The 17,324-nt window shown below is 37.6% G+C and overlaps 2 protein-coding genes across 2 annotated transcripts in view; one reads left to right on the plus strand and one right to left on the minus strand.

Moving 5' to 3' along the window:
• The first annotated feature begins 14,290 nt into the window (after window positions 1-14,290).
• Window positions 14,291-17,324, plus strand: part of LOC106083834 (1-phosphatidylinositol 4,5-bisphosphate phosphodiesterase classes I and II) — a 125,182-nt gene continuing 122,148 nt past the window's right edge. Inside the window, exon 1 of the mRNA XM_013247089.2 lies at window positions 14,291-14,346. The gene's annotated coding sequence lies outside the window, so the exon portion shown is untranslated. The remainder of the gene's footprint in view (window positions 14,347-17,324) is intronic.
• Window positions 14,710-17,324, minus strand: part of LOC131995729 (uncharacterized) — a 29,382-nt gene continuing 26,767 nt past the window's right edge. Inside the window, exons 8-10 of the mRNA XM_059364680.1 lie at window positions 16,628-17,168; window positions 15,104-15,875; window positions 14,710-14,995 (exon numbers count right to left, since the gene is read on the minus strand). Of these exons, the coding sequence (XP_059220663.1) occupies window positions 14,710-14,995; window positions 15,104-15,875; window positions 16,628-17,168 (1,599 nt within the window). The remainder of the gene's footprint in view (window positions 14,996-15,103; window positions 15,876-16,627; window positions 17,169-17,324) is intronic.

Raw genomic sequence — 17,324 nt, forward strand, 5'->3', positions numbered from 1 at the left:
CGAATTGTAAAAATTCCGATTCTGCTGCTGCTCCGGTCCCCATTCCATTTCGCTTCGAATTCCTGGTTCTAATACTTGAATATCAAGTACTAGTTGACCCAAAGGCTTTTTGTAAGCTGGACCTTGCGGTCGTCGCGTATCCACATTTTTTAATTTTTTTCAGCTTAGTTAGCTATCTATTTACATTCAAATACATTTCCTCCTTCCCCCTAAATATATCAAATCAGTGCTCTTCTCTAAAGGCGTTTAATCTAAATCCATATATAAATTGACCCATAATTCCGTTTTGAGGAGTTTTTTTTTTTTTGATGTCCCTAATTTTGGATGTGCCCTTCGTACTTTACTTCCAAACAACTTTAATATGCGTCCCATAATGTTCCCATCGACCAATATGGGGCTATTGTGACTCCAAATTTGAATATTAAATTCGCATTGTTCTTCCAAGAACTTTTCATTTGAGTCAAATACTGTCCCGGCCGACCAATATATCCCTTTGTTTGCTTGTGGGTGGCCGGTCAGATACTTAGCCCTAGTCATTCCGTTTGCAACACATCGAAATATTCATTTCCGACCCTAAAAGTATATATATTCTTGATCAGCGTAAAATCTAAGACGATCTAGCCATGTCCGTCCGTCTGTCTTTTGAAACCACGCTACAGTCTTTAAAAATAGACATATTGAGCTGAAACTTTGCACAGATTCTTTTTTTTGGCCATAAGTACAATAGTTTAAGTTCGAAGTTGGGCAATATCGGACTATATCTTGATATGGCACCCATATAGATCGATCCGCCGATTTTGGATCTTAAGCCCATAAAAGCCACATTTACTATCCGATTTGGCTGAAATTTGGGACAGTGAGTTGCGTTAGCCCTTCGACATCCTCCTTCAGTTTGGCCCAGATCGGTTCAAATTTGGATATAGCTGCCATAAAGACCGATTCGCCGATTTAGGCTCTTAGGCCCATAACATCCACATTATCCGATTTTGCTGAAATTTGGGACAGTGAGTTGACAGTTGACAGTCGACATCTTTCGGCAATATGGCACAGATCGGTCCAGATTTGGATATAGCTGCCATATAGACCGATCTCTCGATATAAGGCCTTGCGCCCATTAAAGGCGCATTTATTGTCCGAGTTCGCCAAATTTGTAACAGTGAGCTGCGTTAGGCCCTTTGACATCTTTCTGCAACTTGGCCGAGATCAGGCCAGATTTCGATATAGCTACTATATAGACCGATCTCTCGATTTAAGGTTTTGGGCCAATAAATAGCGCATTTATTGTCCGATTTCGCCGAAATTTGTAACAGTGAGGTAACTTAAGCCCCTCAAAATACTTCTGCAATTTGGTCTGGATCGATCAAGATTTTCATATAGCTGCCATATACACCGTTCTCTCGATTTAAGATTTTGGGCCCATAAAAGGCCCAAAGGCCGCCGAAATTTGGGACAGTAAGTTGTGTTAGGCCCTTCGACATTATTCTTCACGGTGTATATGGCAGCTGTATCCAAATCTGGCTCAGATCAGTCCAGATTTGGATATAGCTGCCATATACACCGTTCTCTCGATTTAAGGTTTTGGGCCAATAAATAGCGCATTTATTGTCCGATGTCGCCGAAATTTGTAACAGTGAGTTGCGTTAGGCCCCTTGACATCTTTCTGCAATTTGGCCGAGATCGGTCCAGATTTCGATATAGCTGCATTTATGCATTTTTCACCGGATTTTTGCGAAAGCTGGTTTACATATTTAAACGAGGTGGTGGGTATCCAAAGGACGGCCCGGCCGAACTTAACGCCTTTTTACTTATTGTTTAATTTGGTTGAGGTACTTGTGTCTAGCGAAAATAATGTAAGTGCCCTTCGCTGTCATAGAATTTATCAACAAAAATTAAAATGACACTTACATTAAAATTGTTTTTGTTTTAAAATCATAACGGTTTGCATGGTCGACACAAACTTTTAGCAGAAGGTGGAAACAGTCATAAGTTCTCGATTTCAATTCAAAACTGAAAATCTCAAAGTTAAGCACATCTTTTTGCCGGGTAGAGGATAAAAATCAAATGTGGGAAATAAGGGATTTAAGTTTGTACTTATGTACTGAATTATGATTTGTAGATGATATTTTGATGGAAATTCGCTCAATGTGGCTTCCATGAAGTGAAGAGCCAAATGCACACGCACTGGGTAGTGTGAAAGGTCTACTCTACGGTATTTAGAGCCGAACTGGAAGGTTTTCTGTATACAGAAAGTGTTGCATACTCTCTTCGTCCTCGTAGTTTCCTCAGAACACGATACAAGCAACCTTTAACATTTCAGCATGTTTTCCAAAGACGTCACAGTGGACACGACGGTTTCCACTGGTTAAACTCAACCTGGACCACTGGATCATTGTTGGTAACAGCTCCAAATTTGTTAAAATCTATCAATTGCCGCTAATCGAGGCCAGAGGCTTTTGCACATTTGCACAAGTCCTCCCATTTCTTAGTTCTTAGTTACTCTTGTTTGGTGTATTGAATTTATTTAAGAATAATTCTAGTTTCTACATCATTAGCTTCCACGATGAAAATTACAAAACTCTTTGCATTGGCAGACATCAGCAGGTATTTACCACGCTGCAGTCCGCCCATATGTAAATCTTCGTGGTGGTGGCATTCTCTTGGCAGACGTCAAATGGGGGCCTTTGAGATTAATTGCATTTGTATGAGCATCATGTTGCGCAGACAGAAACAATCAACGGAAACACCTATTTCCAGCCCTAAGGTCAACCTGAGCTGTGTTAAAAACGTATCCCCACTGACGACTCTGGCGGCTGTTGCTAAATGATCGCCACTCACAAAGCGCGTCTAAATGCGAAAATGACAAAGTGATTATTTTTGAAACCCTGACGTTTCCATATGAAAAATGGCACCACATATTAGGCAAAATGCAGCATGCAAAATGAAATGCCACAATTGAAGGAAGAAATATAAAAGAGAAACGAATGACCTCAAGGTGCTGTGTGCGGTGATCTCTGGTGATCCTGTTGACGTGCAAAATACAAATTGATAGACTGTGAAGTCGAGGCATCCCAAACAACTGACTGACTACTACAAACTGTTGAACTTTGCACAGTATTTCCAGTGTAGTTGAAATCTGAAAATGATATCCATGCAAAACAACACAAATAACATTTTTCGTCTGCTGAAATATTCATAAATCCGCTAAAATATTGGAGATCATTACTGCTGTACTAACTAACTGCTGTATTAACTAAGTAAGAAGGCATTAAGTTTGGCCGGGCCGAACGTTGGATACCCACCACCTCGGGTATATATGAAAACTCTCTTTCGTCACAATCCGTTGAAAATTGGATAACTTATCCATCCAAATTTGGAACGGACATTGAGTGGTCTAATAAATATAAGTCACTGTTGAATTTTGTATTTCAAATTTCAACAAAATCGGGTAATAAATAAAGCTTTTATGAGCGACGGACTCTTTATCGGCACATCGGTCTATATGACAGCTATATCTAAATACAGTCCGATCTTTACCATATTTGAGTCAGATGGCAGGTGGCCTAAAACTACTTACTGTTTCCAATTTCAGCAAAATCGGATAAAAAGTAAAGCTGTTATGGGCTTCATACTCTTTATCGGGAGATCGGTCTATATTTTAGGGTATATCTAAATATAATCCGACCTCAACCATATTAGGCTCGGATATGGGGAGGCTTAAAACAACTCACTGTTTTAAATTTCAGCGAAATCGGGTAATAAATAAAGCTTTTATAGGCTTCAGCCCCGTTATCGCCAAATCGGTATATATGGCAACTATATAAATATAGTCCGATCTGTACCATATTTTGTTCATATGTTGGTAGGCTTAAAACTACTCACTGTTCCAAACTTCAGCGAAATCGGTTAAAAAAAAGCTTGTAAGGCTTCAGACCCATTATTTGGAGATCGGCCTATATGGAAGCTATATCTAAATATAGTCCGATTTAATGCACACTTAGGTCAGACGTCAGGAGGCTTAAAATGACCCACTATTTAAAATTTCAGCGAAATCGGTTAAAAAATAAAGTTTTTATGGGCTTCAGACCCTCAATCGGGAGATCGGTCTATATGGCAGCTATATCTAAATATAGTCCGATCTGAACCATATTTAGTTCAGACGTCGAGAGTCGAATCGGATAAAAAATAAAGCATTTATGAGCATTAGACCCTTTATCGGGAGATCGGTCTATACAACACCTATATCCATGTCCGATTTGGCCCGTTCAAGAACTTAACCAACGTGCATCAGAAAGACGTATCGGTGCTAAATTTCAGCTCAATATCCAATTTTTTGAAGGCTGTAGAGTGATTACAACAGACGACTGGAGAGACGGGCAGACACACGAACATCGATCAACCGTCTCAGAATTTTACGAAGATCCGAAATATCTATACTTCCCATACACCATAGGATGGGGGTATACTAATTTCGACATTCTGTTAGAAACACCTCGAAATATGCGTCTGAGACCCCACAAAGTATATATATTCTTGATCGTCATGTCATTTTAAGTCGATCTAACCATGTCCGTCCGTCTGTCTGTCGAAAGCACGCAAACTTTCGAAGGAGTATAGCTAAGCGCTTGACATTTTGCACAAATACTTTCCATTAGTGTAGGTTGGTTGGGATTGTAAATGGTCTAAATCGGTCCATGATTTGATATAGCTGCCATATAAACTGATCTTGAGTCTTGACTTCTTGAGCCTCTAGAGGGCGCAATTATCTTCCGATTCGACAGAAATTTTGCACATGATGTTTTGGTATCACTTTCAACAACTGTGTTAAGTATCATTCAAATCGGTTCATAATCTGGTATAGCTGTCATATAAATCGATCTTGGATCTTGACTTCTTGACTTATTGAGCCAATAGAGCGCGCAATTCTCATCCGATTTGGCTGAAATTTTACATGAGGTGTTTTGTTATGACTTCCAATAACTGTGCTAAGTATGGCGCAAATCAGTACATTACCTAATATAGCTGCTATATAAACCGATCTGGGATCTTGACTTCTTGAGCGTCTAAAGGGCGCAATTTTCATCCGATTTGGCAGACATTTTGTACAACGGCTTATCTCATGACTTTCAACATACGTGTCTAATATGGTCTGAATCGATCAATAGCTTGATACAGCTACCTTATCCGAATGAACTGAAATATTACACAATGACTTCTACAATGTTCAGCATTCATTTATGGTCCGAAGCGGACTATAACTTGATATAGCTCCAATAGCATAACAGTTCTTTTTCAATATTCTTAGTTTGCCTAAAAAGAGATAGCGCGCATAGAACTCGACAAATGCGATCCATGGTGGAGGGTATATAAGATTCGGCCCGGCCAAACTTAGCACGCTCTCATTTGTTTTATTTTATCGTATGCTGTAACTTATGTTTGCCTAGTACGGTCGATCATATATTTTATTTACTTTAGTCGTTTTTTTTTTAAAGGAAGCCGAGCTAATTTTCATGCGAAATTATGTTGGAAGAGAAGATTTTAATTTGTGAAAAAAATTCCTGATCTGCGGGTTACTTGATCTCATGACTGACTTCCTTTTCGAAAGGAGGCTGAACTAGATTGTCAATTTTATTGGAGTGTTACATTTTCATTTACACACATTTCCATTTCCCTACCGGTCAACATTCAACCTTAAATCTGCCTGTGCCAACATCAATTCCTTTTTTGGGCTACCAAGTTTGTATGAGCAATGCATTGACTGCCACAGCATCATTTGTCCCTTTTTTATTGTCCATTGCCATAGTAGGTATAATACCCTGTACCACTACTGTGGTACAGGGTATTATAACTTAGTGAATTAGTTTGTAACACCCAAAAGGATGAGAGATAGACCCATTGATAAGTATACCGATCGATCCAGAATCACTTTCTGATTCGATTTAGCTATCTCCGTCTGTCTGTCCGTCCGTCTGTCTGTCCATGTTAATTTGTGTACAAACTACAGGTCGCAATTTTCATCAAATTTGGTACAGGCATGTTTTTCACCCTAGAGACGAAGCCTATTGAAATTGGAAAAAATCGGATCAGATTTGGATATAGCACCCATATAAATGTTCGTCCAACTTGCAGTAGTAATGCAATAAAAAGGTCATTTGTTAACCGATTCTCTCGAAATTTTGTAGGACGGATTTTCTTATGACTCTCGGCATTACTGGTGAATTTCATTGAAATCGGTTCAGATTTAGATATAGCTCTCATATATATATAGCCCGATTTTCACTCTTAGAGCCATTGCAAGCTCATTTATTGACCAAACTTCCCAAAATTTTGTGCAACACCTTCCTCGGCGAATGAGAAGTTTGCTTGAAATCGGTATAGATTTGGATATAGCTCTCATACATATGTTCGTCCGATTTGCAGAAATAATGCAATAAAATGTTCATTTGTTAACCGATTCTCTCGAAATTTGGCAGGAAGGACTTTTTTATGACTCTCGGCATTACTGGCGAATTTCATAGAAATCGGTTCAGATTTAGATATAGCTCTCATATGTATATATCGCCCGATTTTTACTCCTAGAACCATTGCAATCGCATTTATTAACCAATTTTCCCAAAACATTGTACAACGCCTTGCTCGTCCACTTCCACATTATCTGAGAAGTTTGCTCGAAATCGGTTCAGAATTAGATATAGCTCCTCTAATATGTTTGTCAGATTTTGGGCAATTTCCAATAATGTTGTCATTTGTCACCCGTAGTTATTACGGGTTGAGCATATTTGCTCGCTGAGGTCGATTAAAATTGGTTCAGAATTGGATATAGTTCCCACATTGTACTGCCTTACTGGTTTTCTTTCAAAAAACTAAACTACTGCTGTGCAGCAGCAAAATGAACTACAAACAGAAAGCAGATAGTTTTTGCTTTTTTCAGCACACTTTTTTTCTATGGGTGTAGAGGGACCTTATTTAGTAATTGACCATGCACTTATGGTGTGGATATTCGATGTTCTTTACGCAAATCGGAGAATCAGTTTTCACGAATAGATATAGCTCCACTATATCTATTTATGAACTCCTCTAGACCATTTGTTATACGATGTGGTTCTTGGAAATAAGTTAACTGGCAACAACAAATTTTGCCCAAAACTAAATTTCAGCTAAAAAGGAGCGTTAAAATTTTTCGGATATTTAAAAATCCGTTTTTTTTCTGTTACTGGTCTTTGTCGCTACTTTTTTCAAATTTCATAGAAATTTTGCAAAAAAAAATTCATGAAAGCATCTTGAAATCCCCGCTTAAGTGAACCTTGACTGAAAGTACCAATAATAATTTGGAGTTATTCAATGCAATTGAATTCGTTTAAGTGAAATAAGTGACTTTCACTTAAACGAATATACCGCTAAACTGAAGAAGAAAAAGTTATTTCTATGGTAAACTATTTGAAATTTAAAAATTCGCGTCTTCATTCAAATTCGCGTGGCTGTGTCTGGAGGCCACCGTAGCGCAGAGGTTAGCGTGTCTGCCTATGACGCTCAACGCGTGGGTTTAAATCCTAGCAAGGACATGATATAAAAATTTCATGGTTATCCCCTCCTAATGCCGTACCATACCGCATGGTTATCCCTTGTGACGTACTGTACCATTTGCTTAGGCAGCCATGTAAAAACTTCTCCACAAAGAAGTGTGGCACTATGGCATGCTATTCGAATTCGGCTATAAAAAGGAGGCCCCTTATCATGGAACTTAAACTTGAATCGGAGAGCACTCGGTAATATATGAGAAGTTTGTCCAAGATTTTGTTTACGATAGGAGTACATGTTTTTTTGCGATAAATTGTTGCAAGAATTTGTGACAAATATAAAGCTTATTTTACTCTGACAAAACCTTTCATTCTTTATATATAAAATGTTATTCCTGGTTTCAACTGGTTTTTCTTTACTCGTAATTTATTTAACATCATGCTTATGTATAGGAATATTCTTTTTATACCCTCCACCATAGGATAGGGGTATACTAATTTCGTCTTTCCGTTTGTAACACCTCGATATTTTTCATCGTCATGACATTTTAAGTCGATACGGCCATGCCCGTCCGTCCGTCAGTGCAGGTCGGTTGGGATTGAAAATGGGCCATACCGATCTTGCATCTTGACTTCTTGAGCCTCTAGAAAATTTTTCGCAAAGTGTAGTGTTTTGTCTCGCAACAACTATGCCAAGTATGGTATAGGTCCTATATAAACATATATCTCCCAATTATACATCCGAAATGGCTGAAAATTTAAACAATGACTTTTACTAATGTCTCCAATATTCAATTAAATTATGGTCCGAATTGGACCATAACTTGATATAGCTCCAATAGCATAGCAATTCTGATCCATCATTCTTTGTTTTCCTTAAACGGGATACCGGGCAAAGAACTCGATAAATGCGAACGATGGTGGAGGGTATATTAATTTTAATATAAAGGGTAATTTTTTTATTTCCCCATCAGCCTCATAACAGTGGGGCCCAAACAAAAACGCCCCTAATTGTAAAAGAAAATAGACCACAAATTTGGGGTGCTTTTGGTTTATGAAAAGTGACCCAAAACAAATGCACCTGATAAAAATGCACCCCAAAAATAAATCTAATTTGTGCCCCAAATATGAAATTTATAGTAAAATTTCATTTGAGTCCCAAAATGCTGAAATTAGTAAAATAAAAATAAAAATGTGCCCCAATATTATGTACCCCCAATTTAATTGGAAAAAATCAGGTTTTCTTAAGGAAAACCCAATTTGGCCCCAATAGTTGCATGAAATAAGGCCCCAAGAGTTTTGTTGTTGTTCTCCATATACCTTTTTGGGGCATATTTTTATTTTGAATGTAGAGTGTAGTTTCCTGGCCCCAGGACTTTATGCCACCACATTTTGTTTGTTGGTTTTGTAGCAAAATGATGAAATCTTCTCTGACCCAAGATAGTGATAAAAGGCCCAACCGTAAAACGAATATACACCCCAATATTATTTACCCTCCAATTTAAGTTAAAAAATTTCGATGTAGTGGAGGAAAAACTTAATTGGCCAAAATGGCTGCTTGAAAAAAGCTCCCAGAAAGACGAAAATATGTCCCAAAAGTTTTGTTGTTGTTCTTTAGATAACTGTTTGGGACATATATTAGTTTTGGGGTGCAATTTCGTGCGGCCAAACTTTATACCGCCGTCGCACAGTAGTATAGAAGTAAAAAAAAACCCCTAAATCTTTGAAATTTGAAGTGGGCCCTGACCCTGTGGCGTTGAAATGGTTAAGGCTGAGGTTTTATTTATAATGCGCAAGGCTCTAGGTGGCCCAAACAATTTTTTGAAATGCCGACGTGACCTACTTTAAGGCCCTGCCAAGAGTCGCCGGACCACCTAGGGCCTTAAAATGATGCACATGATTTCGATAATATCTCAGCCTTAACCATCTCGAATTTCAAAGACTTATCATTATCCGTTCTCAAAAGGCATATTTTTTATTAATTTTTCCGTTTCTATCCCAGTGTGCGTCGCCATCTATCGGACAGTGACCTTGAAATCGAAGACAGCAAGATGGACAGACTTGGAACTTATGTATTGTGGGTGTTCCCATTTGAATCCTCCAAAATGTAAAGAGCTTCGATAATATGGTCTAAGAATTTTGCAATGAACAATAGAAGCTACTTCTTACTGCACAGGGTCGGTAATGGATGATGGCTTTAATGGCTTGCAAACGGAATGATATGCCTCCCTACTATGGTGAAGGATAATGCATTTAACACTAATCGCCACATGACGGATGACTATTTTCAAAAACTTTTTTTTTTGTTTTCTTATGACCAAACAGAGAAGGTTACGTGCAAATGCACTTTGCAGCTGCATTTCGTTTGCAGAATGCGGCCAAGCGAGAGATAAGCCTTTTTAAGTCCAGAATTATCCTTTATTATTGTTATAAAATATTCAACACCTTAAGTTTGTAATGACACGACAGTGACAAACACGTAGCTCTCGAACGAAGTCTTCCGTCACGTTCAAGTGCCAACATTGCTCCAACATATTTCTTGTTGATATCACTATCAAGTTCTCATAATTTGTTTGTTGTGAACATCGAATAGTTGGGGGGAGGCAGACAACAAGCAGGCCATGCCACAGAGAAGCTGACCAAAAATGCAACTAAATGTGGGGCAAATAATAGGAAGGCAAAAAAAAGATGGGTGCGCGTTAGCATTTGCTGAGCTCGTTGATGGCCAAGGAGAAACTATGGTTATTTTTGAGATTCCAATCAATTTTGAGGTGGTTACTGCACGCAAGAACGATGCCCTATATTCACACTGAACAGTTTACTATTGGCCATATTTTATTGTCATACATATAATATACGTTAGTCCCTAACTTTGTTTATGCAATTGTCCAGATGCAATAAACAAAATGGCAATACAAAGGCTTTGAAATTGATTACAAAACATTCAGTTTAAAGTCCAAAGAAGCCAACAATAAGTTGTCTCATTCAAAAATAATGTTTGTCAAATACCTGTGTTAGAGATGACTGATAACTTTTATCTACAATATTATATAAAACTCAGTTCCGAAAAAAACAGATATTTTTGACGTACTTAATTTTTTTTTTTTGTAATACGTTAAGCAAAAAATACTCTTTACACCAAGCCCCTATATGTGAAATGACGAATTAAAATGAATAAAGTCCACAAGTCTGATTTTCAAAGCAAAAAAATCGAAATACTACCCACACTTGGATTTCATCTAGCAAGTACAGTGGTGTAACATATTACATATCCACCATTTTGTTGTATTGCAAACCAACTATTCGAGAGAAAAATGGTTTGTGTCTAAAATGGAAAAGATGAGTCACTTAGTCCATTTCTTCGTCACTAGGTAGCAGCTTAGTATGCTAAGCTGAATCATTTGTTGTGTTGTTCAAACAGACCGAAATTGTTTCGGCCAAGCTTTCCTTTTCCATTTAATACTTAATAATTTAATTTTATGTATGTAATTATGCTATGTTCAGACCAAAGCTGTTTTGAGCAAACGACTCGTTTTCCCTTTACAGTTCATAAGGGCAATATAACTCGTTTCCCACAAAAACAAGTCATTCAAATCATGTGCACCTAAATAAATGCCTAAATTGTGCTAAATAAACACAGCCCTGAATAATGTCAAATAATAAAAATCAAATTTCTACCTCAAAAATATATAAAATAAACTAAACTTTTGCAAACATAGCAAAAGAAACTAAATCTTTTTAATAAGCTACCAAAATATTTAAATTGGAGGGTGAAAAATTTAAATTTGCAAAACATCTCAACTGGTGTGAACGGTTGAAATGCTCAACAAAACCAGTGAAGCAAAACAAGTCAGTATAGACATAGCATAAAATGCACTAAAAACTACTGGATTTGTCTTTACAAATTAAAAGACCGAATCACTCGTTTTTTGGGCAATCAAGGTATGTGAACACAAACAAAAGTCAAAATTGTGCTTAATAAACACAGCTCCAAATAGGGTCAACCAAACAAAATGATATAACCAATGCTATGTCAACATTGACTCGTTTTGCCTAAACCCCGTTTCCACTGCTCTTTAAATCCGGATTTAATGACTCCATCATTTGTTTTCCCTTCATAAAATCAGCTGACCAAAGCCTTAAATCCGCATTTAATGAGCAGTGTAAACATGGTTTTATGTCGTTTTGAAAAACATCTTAACCGTTCACATCAGCTGGGGTGATTTAGCAATTGCATTTTTTCACACCCCAACATAAATGTTATGATGTACTATTGTTAAGATTTTTTTTCTTGGTTTATCTGCATCGTACAATTAAGATGTAGGGTCATAAATACAACAACAAAAATCTACCCCCAACAAAACTACCTTGAATGGCAAATGCCGTAAATTGAAATGTCAAATGAGTTTTAGAAATAAACTTTGTTTTACAACTTATCTTCTTCAAATGTGTTTTATATTTCTATTTTCATCATTGTAACACTGCTTTCTTGCTTATGTGTGGAATATCAGATCAAATAGAACATTTTTTAAGATTTTAGAAAAAAAAGTCAAAAAGACATTTAGATTTACTTTAAAATCAAAACAAAAATAAAAAAAAATTTACTCAGCTGTTCGCATGACCTCATCTGCATCCTGGTTTATCTGTACAATTTTGTTAATCTTTTTGAAAAAATTCAATTTTTTTTTTTGATTTATTGGGCTCACATGCATTGAATGACTCGTTTTTGTGGCAAACGAGTTGTTTGCCCTTATAAAATATAAAGGAAAAATTAGTCGTTTTCAGAGCATTATAAAGAGAAAACGAGTCGTTTGCTCGAAACAGCTTTGGTCTGAACATAGCATAATAGCAGGATGTACTAATAAGGTGAGGTCATGCGAACATCTGAGTACAATTGTGTTTTATCTTTGTTTTGATGTTGCAGTAAATCTAAATGTCAAAGGTTTGAAATCACAGCTGTGATATTTTTCTAAACTCTTAAAAAGATGTTCTATTTGATCCGATATTCCACACATAAGCAACAAAAAAGTGTGATGATAAAAATACAAATATAAAACACATTTTTAAAAGACAAGTTGTTAAACAAAGTTTATTTCTAAAACCACTTTGACATTTCAATTAACGGCATTTTTGTTGTTGCGCTAATGACGCTACCTCTTAGTTGTACCATGGTACAAAATTATAAGGACATGGAAAAAGAAAATAAATCTCAACAACATTTTCCATTAATTTTCCATTTTTCCAATAAATAAACTTAGGAGAAAGTTCATTTTAATTTGTTTAAATTGGTCACTGAGTGGCTTTAAGTGGCATTGTATGAATAAAATTAAAATTGGCATATAGCAATCTTGGACATGTAAATTTATAAAACACTTCAACTGTTATAAACGGTTCAGAAGTTTTTCTAAACCAGTTAAAATATTTTTCTCATTTCACTTTCCAAAACCTCAATAAAATGTTTTATACATGATTGCTGAGATTTATTCTCTTACCAATTCCACTAAACTTTTTAAATGTTTGCGCAAAATATTTTAATTTCTATTGTTTGATATAATTAATTTGAGCTTTGTTTTTGAGTGTCTCGTTGCAAAAATGCAGCTCTGCACACTAATCCAACAGAAGCAACGCGGAAAAGTTAAGAATTTCAAACTTTGATGCTTGCAATCGACCATAATTCTGTGCTGCCACACGTGAAGTAGTGTTTTTAGTCGTCATGTTAAAAATTGTATAACTTTTGCGAGTTTACTTTTTTCACATTTGTTGGTATAATTGTATTTTTCAATCCGCGCTCATTCTTGTTAAGCATGAAGCGCAATAAAAAATTCACCGATGTCACCCTGTTTTGCAAAGAAAATTTCATTTGAGCTGCGTACCTGCAAGCGAAATTTTCGGTAATGGTCATGACCAAGGCGGATTTAATAAGGTAGACTCACCCGAGCAAATGTTAACAGCCGGCCAGGTTTGACAGTATTAAGATGTCAGATTTTTGTTTGCATTCTCCTTCTTGTTATCTTCTTTTTCGCATATTCTCTGCTCATATTCGCACACGTATTCATACACCCACACAAATTTATTTGCGTGTGATGATTGATTTGATATGATTTGTGGTTGTTGTACAAATGCGACCACCATTAATTGTTTCGCCATGGGTCATAACATAATTATCAGGTAGTGTACCGTAAATAGCTGAGTAAATTTTTTCTCGCGTGCACTTCGCGACCGTTTTGGTTGTGTGTGTATTATAGTTAAGAGCCATGACAAACTACAAAAAAGGAGCGAACTGGTAACATACACAAAATCAGAGTTGCACTTATCACTGATTTTGACAGATAGTGTTGTTTGTTGTTGGGCATCTACCACTACCTATAAATGAATATACCTCGGTAACGAACATTTCGCCAGAGGTGCATACTGCGCTTTTGGCCTTTGTGGCAACGAAAATTTCGTTTAAGCAAACGAGAAAGTGCAAATTACTTATGTTTTTAAGCCGCACGAGATGATGAGAACGGCGACGACGTGCTTGAAACAAAATTAGTTCGCGGCGGCGCGCCGCCTGCTTACATCGGTTCGGCTTCGTTCTCTGTTCTTTCATTCCTTCTTTTGTGAAAACGGTCATCCTCTTTCATTTCACTTTCGTAAATAAAATCATCGTTTCATTTCTCTTTAATTTGACTTTCGTACTTTCATAACACACACACACACACGAACAGGGTATACATGACTAAATTCTGCCAACCAACTGGCATTCGTAGAGAAAACAGCAAACAGCCAACAAGCAAGCAAAATTATTTAATTTTTTTTATTCTTGTGAGACGGTGTGTGTGCGTCAGAGGTATGATAGGCAGACATACAAAATAAAATACAAAGCTTAAATATACACAAAATATAAATTATACATAATAAGTGAAATAGTCGGAGGCACAATTGGGCAAACTTATTTTTATCGAAAATAAATCACGCAGCCCAAAATACTTCTCGAGATTGATTCGATTCCGAAGAGTGCTTAGTGTAGTTTGCTTGTGGGCTGGTGGGCATCGGGCAGCATGTCTCCGCGTATGGAAAAAAAGTGAAACACTATCTGTGAATGAAGAAATATGTATGTACATCTGTACAAATTATTCTTAATGAATGAATTAAACTTTATTCATTGAGTATGAGTTAAAAACTGAACTTACAATAATGCTGTTACTTAAAACTAAGCCACCACATTATGTTGCGCCGCTGTCGCTCTGTCAACGTTGCCATTGCATTTCTTGCTGACACAGTGGCCCGTGTAGAATATTGGGCTATTAACCTGTAGTGGGGTGTTGAATAGGCGGCTCGTGTTACTTGTGGGAATACGGGAGCATGAAGGTTTCCCATGAATGGTTGTAAGTAGTTGGTTTGGGTGCAACCAAATGAATAAGGTGTCTAGAATAAGGTGTCCAATGCGCTGACTTAGCAGCTCGTGTGGGGTTTTTGGTTGCCTTGGTGCAGCTAAACTGTGGGAATACGGGAACACGAGGGTTCCTCATGATAACTCCTCCCCTTCTAAGTGGGGGCCGTCCTCGGTCCTTGTAATAGCGTTTTTGATTGCATCTTCAACTGACCTGGTTATGATGATCTTCTTTTTTGTGATGGTTCTTCGTCGTAATAGGTAACCTGCCAGTCCCACAATCGCAAAACCACCAATGATTGATAAACCTGCGATTTGGCCCTGATCGACCACACGTTGTAAATGGCGGATGTGTTGGAGGTTCCGTTGGTTCACGTGATGCAGATAGGGGGCACTTAGTATCTCAGTGTGTTGTGTCAGGTTGATCTCAGAAGCCCATGGAGTTTCAGGTTGCAGAGGAGTCGTCGAATTCTCGTTGTAATATACCGAATCGTTGATTTTTACATGATCTTTGAAAATGACCAGGTAAGTGCCATTAATTGTAACAGGAGCTTCATTACTTTCTTCTACTATTGCCAGTTGGTCATTTATGACTACCAATCCATCGCCTATTGGTGTAATCGGCGTGAGATTGTTGAATGTGGTGCTGCAGCTTGCAGTGTTACTTGTCAGTAGTTGTAGAGCGCATGATGTGGCTGATGACGGTAGGCAAAAAGTTGGTATCGTGTCGCTGCAGTTCCTCACCGCTAAGGTACGATTATGGCATACCGCTAAGGTGGATTCTTGTAGGTGGAGCATTTGGTGGCCGTGAGCTACTGGTAAAATAGTAATTTTCTTACATCTAAGCTTAGGAATAGGATATCTTATTAGGAAGTAAATTACATTATCGTATTGCAAAATCTTAATATTAGCTACAGCCATAACATCGGCCACGGAGAGGTTCGTGAAGTGCTCATTTTTTATTATGAAGTTTATTTCGTTACTGTCTAAAAGGATGGGGTTCAAGACTCCAATTTTTGCGAATGTGATAGAAGTGATAAGATTGTCTAAGTCTGTTATTATTGCTCTGTTTCTAGCTAATAGAATATCGTAAAGGTGGCTAGTGTCTATTTCTCTGTGTTTTTCTGTCTTCAAGATTTTATTTACTGTAATGGTGAGACTATTAATTTCTTTTTGTACCTCCGTGTTGATAGTAAACTGTCTGTCCTGGGAGTCGATTAGTTGTTCTGCCTTGTTTGTTAGTCTGTCAAAGTCGTCATGGTCTGGGGTCCCTGCAATATATTTCAGTACCGTCCCTATAAAGTTCAAGCTTCTCGCTTGTCTGTGATGAGTATTTACTGTCTGTATTAGTCTACTTATCTGATTTATGTCTGCGTCTAGCAACTTCCTCATGTGTGTTTGAGGAAAATGGTCCGCAGCGTTAGCTGTCTCGTCCTTTAGTCGTTCGTACAGAGTCAGGTTCGTAACGTGTTTGATGTGTCCATAACTTTCCCAGATAACAAGGTCACCACCGGCCACCGGAATGTATCCTGCATTTGAGTAGTCTATTAGTCGTCCAGATGTTGCTGATACCAATATGGCTATAACCAATTTTAAAGCGATTCTGAAAACGTAAGTTATAAAAATTTTTTTTTTTAATCGTCTCTCGCATATAACGTTGTGTTAATTCTAGAAAGGAAGAAAATTCAGCGGAGATTGTCCTTATGGACCCTCCTCCCCCTTATGAGAACGGTGGTACCCAGGTCTTTTTCAACTTCCTCTTCGGTGTAAAGAGGTGTAAGTTTATTACCTAGCCTTCTGTTATTTTTTACGAGCACCTTCTCCCCAACGGCAAAATCCCTATCTTGCCTATTCCTATTGTGCGCTTCTAAGTTTTTGATCTGAGTGTTTTTTATACGCGATACTATTTGTGCGTCGGCTTCCGAGGAATGAAAGGCTGTAATAGGTTTCGTCTCAGTTACCGAATGTATTGACCTGTCATATTCGATGGTAGCCAAAAGAACTATCTCTTCGATATCATCTAAATTTTTGTCAAGTTTAAGACATCTAGATATTTCCATCAGTGTGTTGTGAAATCGCTCTACCTGTCCATTTGAGGTACTGTGCAAGGGTGGAGCGTTCGCAATATCGATGTCGAAATGGTTCTTTAACGTGGCCTTGATGCTATGTGAATTGAGCGACTTCTCGTTGTCACAGTAAATAGTTTTCGTATTTGAAAACACATTGAGCAACTGCAGAAGCTGAGGCTTAACGTCTACTATCGTCCTAGACTTTAAAGACTGTACTATTGCAAATTTTGAAAATTTGTCAATGCAAGTCAAAAAATATTTCGACCCTGTTGAAAATATATCAATGTGGAGAATTTCTCCACAATATGTGGGTATGGGCGTCCGAGCAATGAGTTGCCTTCTTGGATGGCGGTCATACTTCGCTTG

The sequence above is a fragment of the Stomoxys calcitrans genome, chromosome 3 (genome assembly GCF_963082655.1).
Source record: "Stomoxys calcitrans chromosome 3, idStoCalc2.1, whole genome shotgun sequence".
Lineage (NCBI taxonomy): Eukaryota > Metazoa > Arthropoda > Insecta > Diptera > Muscidae > Stomoxys > Stomoxys calcitrans.